This window comes from Phytophthora parasitica, assembly GCF_000247585.1.
Source record: "Phytophthora parasitica INRA-310 unplaced genomic scaffold supercont2.39, whole genome shotgun sequence".
In the NCBI taxonomy this organism is placed as follows: Eukaryota; Oomycota; class Peronosporomycetes; order Peronosporales; family Peronosporaceae; genus Phytophthora; species Phytophthora nicotianae.
This window is the reverse complement of record NW_008649025.1, coordinates 280,438-290,477: the sequence shown is the minus strand read 5'-3', so window position 1 is coordinate 290,477 and position 10,040 is coordinate 280,438. Positions and strand designations below refer to the sequence as shown.

The 10,040-nt window shown below is 49.3% G+C and overlaps 7 protein-coding genes across 10 annotated transcripts; 5 read left to right on the top strand and 2 right to left on the bottom strand.

The window, feature by feature from the left end:
* Positions 1-192: 192 nt before the first annotated feature.
* Positions 193-534, top strand: PPTG_14301 (hypothetical protein; the record flags this gene model as incomplete). The annotated part of the gene is made up of 1 exon (XM_008910881.1): positions 193-534. One exon carries the CDS (start codon positions 193-195, stop codon positions 373-375), a length of 183 nt encoding a protein of 60 aa, XP_008909129.1. The 3' UTR covers positions 376-534.
* Positions 496-3,196, bottom strand: PPTG_14299 (hypothetical protein). Its single transcript, XM_008910877.1, has 3 exons — positions 2,834-3,196; positions 2,518-2,765; positions 496-2,455 (listed from the first exon to the last, which is right to left on the bottom strand). Exons 1-3 carry the CDS (start codon positions 3,144-3,146, stop codon positions 2,345-2,347), a joined length of 672 nt encoding a protein of 223 aa, XP_008909125.1. The 5' UTR covers positions 3,147-3,196; the 3' UTR covers positions 496-2,344.
* PPTG_14300 (hypothetical protein) lies at positions 1,016-2,392 on the top strand. Of its 3 annotated transcripts, XM_008910878.1 has the most exons (3): positions 1,016-1,462; positions 1,509-1,630; positions 1,686-2,392. In XM_008910878.1, exons 1-3 carry the CDS (start codon positions 1,301-1,303, stop codon positions 2,272-2,274), a joined length of 873 nt encoding a protein of 290 aa, XP_008909126.1. In that variant the 5' UTR covers positions 1,016-1,300; the 3' UTR covers positions 2,275-2,392. The 3 variants fall into 3 exon arrangements, with proteins under 3 accessions (XP_008909126.1, XP_008909127.1, XP_008909128.1); XM_008910879.1 differs by having other exon boundaries at positions 1,509-2,392; XM_008910880.1 differs by having other exon boundaries at positions 1,016-1,630.
* Positions 3,197-3,353: 157 nt separating the features above from the next.
* On the top strand, positions 3,354-4,495 carry PPTG_14298 (hypothetical protein). Its single transcript, XM_008910876.1, has 4 exons — positions 3,354-3,709; positions 3,781-3,860; positions 3,935-4,102; positions 4,169-4,495. The coding sequence occupies exons 1-4, from the start codon at positions 3,400-3,402 to the stop codon at positions 4,253-4,255; spliced, it is 645 nt and encodes a 214-aa protein (XP_008909124.1). The 5' UTR covers positions 3,354-3,399; the 3' UTR covers positions 4,256-4,495.
* A 338-nt stretch (positions 4,496-4,833) lies between these two features.
* PPTG_14297 (hypothetical protein) lies at positions 4,834-5,595 on the bottom strand. The gene is made up of 2 exons (XM_008910875.1): positions 5,171-5,595; positions 4,834-5,115 (listed from the first exon to the last, which is right to left on the bottom strand). Exons 1-2 carry the CDS (start codon positions 5,542-5,544, stop codon positions 4,998-5,000), a joined length of 492 nt encoding a protein of 163 aa, XP_008909123.1. The 5' UTR covers positions 5,545-5,595; the 3' UTR covers positions 4,834-4,997.
* Positions 5,596-6,496: 901 nt separating this feature from the next.
* Positions 6,497-8,402, top strand: PPTG_14296. 2 transcript variants are annotated; one of them, XM_008910873.1, is made up of 7 exons: positions 6,497-6,597; positions 6,670-6,892; positions 6,964-7,112; positions 7,191-7,690; positions 7,762-7,812; positions 7,871-8,065; positions 8,129-8,402. In XM_008910873.1, exons 1-7 carry the CDS (start codon positions 6,552-6,554, stop codon positions 8,315-8,317), a joined length of 1,353 nt encoding a protein of 450 aa, XP_008909121.1. In that variant the 5' UTR covers positions 6,497-6,551; the 3' UTR covers positions 8,318-8,402. The 2 variants fall into 2 exon arrangements, with proteins under 2 accessions (XP_008909121.1, XP_008909122.1); XM_008910874.1 differs by lacking the exons at positions 7,871-8,065; positions 8,129-8,402 and having other exon boundaries at positions 7,762-7,868.
* A 108-nt stretch (positions 8,403-8,510) lies between these two features.
* PPTG_14295 (hypothetical protein) lies at positions 8,511-9,582 on the top strand (the record flags this gene model as incomplete). The annotated part of the gene is made up of 2 exons (XM_008910872.1): positions 8,511-8,611; positions 8,670-9,582. The coding sequence occupies 2 exons, from the start codon at positions 8,511-8,513 to the stop codon at positions 9,580-9,582; spliced, it is 1,014 nt and encodes a 337-aa protein (XP_008909120.1).
* Between the last annotated feature and the right edge of the window lie 458 nt (positions 9,583-10,040).

Here is a 10,040-nt window from a genome sequence, read left to right as displayed (position 1 = left end):
TACGTCATACTAGCCACTTTAGCCACGCTTCTCGCCAGTACCAACGCCAAGTTAACATCGACAGATTCTGTTTTCAACAAAAAGTTCACGATCACGAACCCGGACTCCAGCGAAGCAATTGACGGAGTATATCTCCGACAAGGGAATGACAAGTACGTGATTTTCCGTCTAAGTGGTGATGAAGACGCACCCATGGAGGATCCCGCCGAAGACGATTCAGCATCGGGCGGAAAGGAAGAGGGAGCTGGTGGTGTGAGCGCTGGCACGGCGGAAAAGGTCAAGAAGCAGTTTTCGGGGGAGTATAACACGTTCTGGAACAAGTTTCTGTGGCATCTTTTCCGCAAGCTGACCCCAAAAGATCGCCGTATTGGTTAAATCATAAAAGGTAGCTCCTTGCTTGCTGTCGGGGGTATGCGGTCCTTGAAAGATGCTTAACAACCAAATCGAGTAAGCCGAACTCAACAACAACGAGAATGCCGTTCTTCCCAGCAACTTGACATGATGAAAAATATACCAACTTTATTCATTCCAACATTACGCCTTCATTAAATCCTGGTCCGCCACGACAACGACTTGATGCGCGTTAGCCGAGATATCTCGGTATTTGGAGACGCTCACAGGCAGCACATGGCCTTAGCAGTGATGGCGTTGTTGGCACGTGGAGCTTCCAGTCGCATGGCACGTGTTGCGACAACGACTGCCATGATGACAACAGCGACAAAAGCAAGCTTGTTCATGGTAGAGGGAGTTGGGAAAGCTGTAACGAATTTTGTCGAACACAGAGCAAATTGCCAAGTGAGCGCTCAGTATGAGAGCTTCCTTGGGCTCAGTCATCGACCGAAACTTTAGAGGCACTGGCAGCGCACAGGCTCTGGTGGCGTGCGGCATTCGAAGACTGGCGTTACGGAACCTGCTCCCCATGTTCGAAGCACCTAGCGTCAGCATTTCGCTCGCGCATCGTTGCAGTAGTCTTGGACAGTTTGGGTGGACCACAAATGTCCACATTGTGTGTCTTCTTGGAGTCCTCTTGTCCTCTTGGAGCTGATGATGGTATGGACCGTACGTCACTGTACTACGGCGATCAAACTTCAACTTGGTGGTCGCTGGCCTCGCGGTCTCATTCACGAAGATACCAACTTAACTGGATGAAGACTTCGCGTGACGCTCGTTTCTCGTTGTAGGTGGCGGCGTGATCGGTCTCACTACGGCCTTAGCGTTGCTGCAGAGCGGCTTCAAGCACGTCCAGGTCGTCGCGAAGAAGTTTGAGGCCACCACGTCCCACGTAGCCGGGGGGCTCTGGATGCCGTTCGCTCTGCCCGATGGAGTCGACACCGTAAGACCTCGCAAATGGTGCGAAGTGACATACGCGTGGTTGGAGACGCTCCACAAGGAGAAGGGAGAGTCGTTGGACATTCATATTGTCCCGGGCGTCGACGTTTCTGCTGTCGGAGCTCCTCAAGTGGTAAGAACCGTGGATTGCTGGCTGGATGCACCAACTGACTGGGTAGATCCATCCGTATTGGGCGCATTGTGTCGAGAACTTCCGTCTGCTCAGCCAGGAAGAAGCTGCCGAGGTGTCACCTGGAGCAACGCACGGCTTCGCGCTCGATACGATCATTTACAACCCCAAGTACGTCTACTGTTTAATACTATTGTGCTGATAGTTAAACTTGACGCTCTTGTAGACCTTTCATGCTGTGGCTTCACGAGGAGATACAGAAGCTGGGTGGCACTTTGAAGCAGCGTCGTGTCAATGCTCTAGACGAGGAAGAATGTGACCTTTTAGTGAATTGTTCTGGTCTGGCGGCGAAGGAACTGGCTGGAGATGGCACGATGTTTCCGATCCGTGGCCAGATCATTAACGTGTACAACCCAAAGCTGAAGGAGCTCAAGATGTCGGTCGACAAAGACGGAGAGTACGCGTACGTCATCCCTCGTCCAAACGGCGACGTTGTGCTTGGTGGGACTGTGCAGAAGCACAACTGGACTGCAGAGAACAATGACAGTGATGTCGACGGTGTCTGGGAGCGCTGCTGTCGTCTATGGCCTGAGGTGCGCAACAGCAAAGTGATTGCCAAGATGGCGGGGCTTCGACCGGGGCGCACTGGAGGTGTGCGTCTTGAGGTGCAGGCTGCTCCAACCAAGCGTGGTGCAGTGCTGATCCACAATTATGGACACGGCGGATCAGGTCATACGCTACACTGGGGCTGTGCGCAAGAAGTGGTTGAGCTGGCCAAGCAGCGCTTTCCTGTTGGATTAACTAGTAAGTTGTAAGCGGACGATGTATGAAGCCAATTGAGGAGATTCCAAGGCTAAATTTCATAAATGGAGCAAACTGCTACGTTCACTCGAACTTCTTCAAGTCGGCGTGGCTCCATTCCTTGAGACCTTCAGCGCCGCTCTCATAGTCCGACACCATTCCCTTGGCCACAGCCTTCACCGAGATCTGGTAAGCCTGTATCAATAGACCACGTCAGTTCTAGGGTCCTGAGTGTTACAAAGTTAATACCGACGTACCCCTGGGATCATCCAGCCGAACATTTTCTCTGTGCCACGTAGCAGTTCTCCACGCTGTAGCATGCCAGGGCGGAAGATGGATGTTCGCTGGAACTTCATTTGCTGCACCTTGTCCTCCACTTCTCCCTTGGTCTGCGGGTACAGGAACCAGCTGTCCTTATTGGCGCCCTGGGACGTTAAAAGCCCCATGTACGGGACGCCTGCAGCCTTGGACAGTTCGGCGAAGTTGGTCACATACTCCAGATCCACTGCATCAACAACAGTTTCTATCGTTAGCGCAACATAATCCACATCGCGGTCTGTAGACCTGCTCTACCTTTGCGGAAGGCCTCGGCAGAGCCGGCATCTTTGCGGGTCGTGCCGAGACACGAGAAGGCGGCGTCCACCTTGTCTGAAGGCTTAATATCAGCTTCCGAGAGACTGTTGAAGTCCACTTGGCGCACTTCCAGCTTGCTTTTGGCCGCCTCACCGTCCAGCGACGGGAATGTCGATTTCCAGGCTGACTCAGGCACGTCGCGACGCGCCAGAGCGATGACCTTCGAGCACTTGGCGGAGGCTACGAGCTCTGCAACAAGGTCGCGGCCTACGGCACCGGTTGAACCGATCACGAGCGCCACGTACGAGGACATCAATAAACTTCGGAGGATTGGCAAATGAGCTCTCCAGCGTTTTAAAAAGGTGTCTGCGACATGTGACAATGGGCTCACAATCATTCGGTAGTGCTACAGTATTTGCCGTAAGTGTTGAATAATTATAACAAATTATATGATCGGTGAATAGTTTTGATGTTGATTATGCAGCGTGATGACTTAACCAAAATAGTTTCAAAATCAACAGCCAAACTAGCAATTCGCGTTTCATTTCCAGAAAACCTACCAACCCATGGAATACGTTGCTTTGGTCCAGGGCGCTACAGGCGCTGTCGGCCGCGCTTTAGTGGCCGAGTTGGTGCAAAGCCCATCTTGCACCAAAGTGATTGCTCTCACGCGCCGGGAAATCCCCGACACTCAATGGGGGGATGCATTCCCTTCGATGGATGTGGCTGCGGCTCAGAACAAACTGGAAATTATCCCAGTGGACTTTGAGGAGATGAATCGCGACTGGAAGAAGGTTCCTGTAAGCGTTGACGCTGCATTCTCGTGTCTGGGAACGACCCGCAAAGATGCGGGTTCAGCTGAAGCTTTTCGCAAAGGTAGTCGACATTGTTGGAATGGTGGGATGAAGTTCGGGATTTAATTTCTTCTTTCGGGGATATTTTAAAAGTGGATTTGGAGTATGTGACCAAGTTTGCCGAGTTGGCCAAAGATGCGGGAATACCGTACTTTGGTCTGCTGACAGCCAGTGTACGAGATCATTTCTAGTGTAACATCGAACAATTCTTTTTGGCTTAGATCTGACTATTGAGTATTTGTCGTAGAATGCAAACAAGGACAGTTGGTTCTTGTATCCGCAAACAAAGGGCGAAGTGGAGGAAAACGTCAAGGAGCTGCAGTTCGAGCGAACGTCGATCTTTCGACCGGGGCTTATTAATCGTGGCAAGCTTGCACGTACGGTTGAGTCGATTGCTGGATATCTTTTACCAAGCGTACGTTGGCAAAAGCTTTTACCCCCTATATTTTTGAGTAACTTAATAATGTTGTGTTTCTGTCAGATTACGACCCGTGCCATCGCGAAGGGAATACGAAAGTGGAGACAAGGGACTGAGAGAGTGGAGCAACGCGGATCTGAAGAAACATGAGGTTGCAACTGCGGTAACTGAGAAGCAGTCTGAGTTATAGGCGACAGTGCCAAGATCAGCAAAACGTTCTTTAATTTGATGTGATTTCAATACATATTGGATACGTATGCATACACGATCGGATATCAATTATCAAGCACAGAATACGACTGCGCGTATGGTTACAACAATGATATTCTCGCGTCATCACGACTACTTCTTGTTTTTGGATAGCACATGCTATTCGAAGAGAATATGATCACTATATTTTTTCCTTCGTGTCTAATGACGTGTTTAAAAAGCAAGCTGATGCACGAGATATTATTTTCTCCAGTTTTACACTTCGACTTGTGCGCTTTCTTCCTGCATCTCCTGACACAAAATTTTTATTTTACCAGTAACAATATCCATTCGTCTACTGATCATAACCCCACATAACTCGGGTCATTTACTCTGGGTTGCAAATGACGAACACATCGTAGCTGGCCTGTATTTATGTATTGCGATCACTTCACGTTTTCATGAGCATGAGGTTATTGCGATAGACTTCGCAATCGAGATCTTTTCAGAACCGACGTTGGTGCGTTTTCGATGCTCAATTCCATACTCAAGTAGTTTTTTTTCTTCTCACATACGTGTAATCGAACATTTAGCAATCTAGTCTTTGTAAAGAGTAACTCCGCTCTCCCTTCTCTACTAAATCGCCACAACTCAAACGTCTTCACTCACGGCGTCTACAACGCTAACTCGGTACGATCTTGACTTACACGCAGCTGCTGCTATCGGCCACGAACGTGCCGTCAGAGTTCTCGCAGCCGCAGTCACCCGTGGTGGGGTCCTTGATGCAACCAGTTCCAACACCGCTGTCTGTACCGTTGCCACTATTTAAGCACGAAGTTAGTGTCACACTATCACCAGAGAAGTCATAGTTGTTACCTCCAGAAGAACGTCCAGCAGTCGTCGTTGTCCTCCATCTCGTCCGACGTCGGCGGATCACACGTGTACGCAGAGCAGGTGCCGTACGGGTAGCCGTTATTGCCGTCGTACTGGTGGTCCGTCACGAAGACGGCAAAGGTTTGAGTCGTCGAGGTGCGAGTGTTGTGCGAGCATTCAGCCGCTTGGATGGCCTTTGAAACCTTGGTCACACTGCAGTTGTAGGTGCTGGGGCACTTGCCCTTGGAGTTGGAGCTGCACGGATCCAAAGTCGCAGACACGAGTGCGGGGACAGCGAGAAGAGCGAAAGCGAGGGTGAAGCGCATATCGGTTGATTTTACTAGTGCAGTAGATTGCGAATTGTAAACTGAGTTCATGCTCCATGCCTTGGAAGATCAACCAACTTCTACTGCACGACCTTCTGGAATCCTCGCTCAACCGATGTTGCTAGTCGTATACATTATTTCCAAAACTATCATAACTTCTATGGCTCTGGACTTGTCAAGTGAGGCACGTATTGTGCCCACTTTACAGATGGATACTCGTGCTCACAGCATCCCACCCGTTTTTCGTGCTTTCGCCAAAACAAAAGTCTTTTGGTTAGCTGCACGATGCAGCAACGGATCAACACCTGCCATGTATCTCATTAGTGCATGGAGGCCCCGCCTCAACACCTGGCCAGTACGTGCTGCACGTACATGAGCTCCACATGGATCGTTGTTGTCTTGGCAACGAATGCAGAATGTACTCACAATTTATCGTATCAAACCAACGATTTTGTGTGGTGTCGCCTTCATAACGATGACTTAGCACAAACCCTCTTCCACGCTAAATGGAATCGAGATAAGCCGACCGACTCACAGCGTTGGCATTGCTGCTATTCGACAAGTGCTAAACGATTCATCATTTGGGCGGAGTGTTCCCACATTGGTCCCTTTTCTATTTGACCTCTCGTTTCCACGAGCTGACCACCTCGTTGCTGATGTATTAGCCATGACCGAATCAAACTCTCAATGGCTGTTTCTAGACGAGATTAAACGACATAGACTGCTGTTGAATAAACATGTAGCTAAGCTTTGGATCAGTGTTGCCACGTCAAAGGTTGTGCTGAATGCAAGGAAGCAATAACGACACAGAGGACACGTCTAAGACCTTCCACCGAATATCATACGCGTTTGTACTGATTGGGCATGCATACAATTGCGCCAGCCGACCGAGACATCCTGACAAGTACCCGGCAAAATAGAGAATATCTGAATAACGGTACATGTATCAGTTCGCAAAACAACTGTAGTAAAAAACTAGAAATAAAACACGTTAAAACGAATAAAACTTTTATCAGATCTGATTCCACCAAAAGTCCGTGGCTCACAGTTCACCTACCATGGCCCCAATGGCGCGTGTGTACGCCGCGCTGGGCACGAATCTAGGTGTGTTTGCTCTCCTTGAGTTTATTTTACTCTACCCTTATACCAACCACTCTACTTTTCTTCAATCCGCAGGTGACAAAGTGGCGAATCTAGAGAATGCGTTGGCCATGTTGACACAAACCGTAGGGCCAGTAGAAGCGACCTCCCGCCTCTACACTACAGCACCGCAATACGTGGAAGATCAGCCAGCCTTCCTCAACATCGTGGCCAGACTGCGGACGGAGCTCAAGCCGAAAGAACTGCTTGGAGCCTTCAAGACCATCGAACGGGAGATCGGACGCACGCCATCTCTTAGGTGCGGACATAATCGAATGGTGACGATTTCGAAGAAGTTTGACGGTGATAATTTCTATGCGGATTTAACAGATGGGGACCCAGACTCATTGACGTCGACATCTTGCTCTACGACGACCTGGACCTGAAGACGGACACGGAAGAAGGACCTTTGATTGTCCCCCACGAGCGCATCGCTGAAAGAGATTTTGTACTCGCTCCACTATGTGATTTGGCTCCAGGTAAAATACTTCCAGTTTTTTTTTTTTTGTATTTTTATAGAGCCTTTTGCTTATTTTCCTTTATTTATTTATTTGCAGATTTGGTGCATCCAGTGTTGAAGCAGTCTATGCAGAAACTGTATGACACGTTGCAGACTGGTGAACAGCGTTATGTGCCTCCGGTTCCAATGCTACCTGTTGATAAAAGTGCGCCGTGGTCTTTGGGTAGCAAGACGTTCGTCATGGGGATCGTGAATGTCACTCCGGACAGTTTTAGTGACGGAGCGGAGCTGGCAACAGTGGCTGCTGCAGTGCAAAAGGCGTTGGAGATGGAACGCGCTGGTGTGGATATTGTCGACATTGGTGGGGAATCTAGTCGTCCTGGAGCGGAATCTGTGACTGAAGAGGAGGAATTAAAGCGCGTATTGCCGGTAATTCGTGGCCTTCGCGAGAAAAGCAAGATTGCTATCTCCATCGACACCACCAAGGCGGAAGTTGCACGCCAAGCGATTGACGCAGGGGCGAATATTGTCAACGACATTTCTGCGGGGCTGAAAGACCCGGATATGCTCGCTACGGTCGCTAAACTACGGGTACCGGTCAGTATTATGGCTTACTTGGTCGATTCATCAAGCTTGAAGTGAGCTAACTCTTGTACGCTATGCTTTAGATTGTGCTGATGCACATGCGAGGCACGCCGAAGACTATGACCGGACTCAAGGTTCGTCCTCAACAGCAAAGTTTGTGATGATACCTCTAACGCTGCGTATGTGACTTAGGAGTACGAAGATGTAGTAACCGAAGTCAGCGAAGTTCTTAACGAACGTGTGGAGGCTGCAGAGGCTGCTGGGATCTACCGCTGGAACATCATCCTAGACCCAGGAATCGGATTTGCGAAAGCTCGCGTTCTCAACCTGAAGCTGCTTCGGAAGCTCTCAACCGTGAAAGAGACCTGCCACGGATTACCCCTACTGGTACGTTTTAATCTCCGTAGTTGCAAAATCTGCACACTAATGTGAATGATGTTATAAATTCAGGTGGGGTCGTCCCGCAAGGGATTTATCGGCGAGATCTGCACTCGCCCTGACCCGAAAGACCGTGCTTGGGGTACCGCTGCCACTTGCTGCGCTGCTATCCAACAAAGAGCTGACATTTTACGCGTTCACGACGCAGCTGAGATGGTGGACGTTGCGAAAATGTCGGATGCTATTTGGCGAGAAGGGTAGAAATATTTACGCCGCCTATAGACTCACGAACTGGTGCCGTATTTCCAGCAATAAAGAGCATGATGAAGTGCTAAGCTTACCCCACTTTTTATAGGTGTCTCGACTATTTTTGCTGTAAAGATCATGCTCCTATCAGTCCTCAAAACACTTCCACCTCACCACGAACCAGTGATAAACCGAAGTTCCAGTGAAGATGGCAGACGATCAAAACAACATCCGGACTGGTGAGCTCGAGAATGAAAGCGAGACCCCTCACTTCGACGCGCTGTTTGCTCAATACTCCACCAGTGACGGGTACGTCGATTATACTTTGTAAAGACTACAACTCGGATAATAACTTTTATTTTGTAAGAACATTTGGCACGGAGCACCTAGGCAGCTTGCTCGTTGATATGGGATTCAATGCTTCTCCGAAGGTTATAGATCGCGCACTTGACGATATGGACCCGAATGCTACAGGAGAGATTGCCAAGCTGACATTCCTCGAGTGGTTCGAAGAGAATGCAGACGACATTGACGACGCCCCTGCAGCCCCAACTCAGTCATCTCTCCTAGCTTCTCGTACTCATCAGCAAGAGGAAGCTTACTCTGAGCTGCAAAGTGCGATGCTAGATGCTAAGAAACAGCGCCAACAAGCAGAAAATGACGCTCAACTACTCGCCAACCGCCTCACTCATCTTCGAGCGGAAGACGCGCGTGCACAGAAGCGGATCGAAGAGGCCAAGCGACGTGCTCGTGAGATTGAAGCAATCAAGAAGCGCAATGAGGATAAACAACGCGTCAAACAAGAGGCTTTGGAACAGATGCAGCGAGACATTAAGGCTCAGCGCGAGTACAACAACGCAGTGCAGTCGTTGTCGCGGGAACGTCGCAACCAAGTTATAGCAGAGTACACCTCACATCGTGCTCAGATCGTACAGGATGCACGTGCTGAGAGGAAAACTAACCTGAATCAGATTAAACAGCAAAGGGAGAGAGATCGATCGTGGCTGGCGGAGCGTTCGCAGGAGATTCGAGACAAGGAAAGACGCGCTATACGTCAGCGGCAGGCTGCGCAAAAGAGCTACGAGAAGGAGTTGCTCAAAAAAGCACGTGACAAATTGGCTCAGGAGCACGAGAAGCGATTGCTGTCCGAGAAGAAGATCTACAGCATGGAGGCGGAGGAGGCAGAGCTGATTGCGAAGCTGAGAGTGACGCAGGAGCTACAGCGCGCAGCTTACGAAGAGCTTGAATTTGTCATGCAGGATGATGGGAGGTCGTTATGAGCGATTTCTCCATAAAGTCGGCATGCTCATTAGTTACATACAGAGTACCAATACTTGCTTTTCCGTGTTCTTCTGTTGCCGTCGAAAAACAACTATGGCTTGTGGTTGTTCTCAGTGTTACAATACTGACCTAGACAACACTGGTTATTCGGTTATTTTCAAGCAAAGGTACTGCAAATTAGAGGCACTCGTCCAACGACACTTTTTAGAGAAAGTATTCTGCTATACGCCACCTCATCTTATATAAAACTTACAACAAGTATTGCAGAGTATTAACAAGCCCGTTGCCAGGATGACGACGGCCAAGGTTGAATGTCAAGTTGTCATGCAGGACTTGAGACTGAGCTTTCTATTTCAAACCTTTCGCAGGTTGAACAATTATATCTTAACTATCAGTATATTTCATTCCTTCTTTTGCCAAGAAAGGCTAAGGTCCTCTGCAAGCCACGACCAAAGCT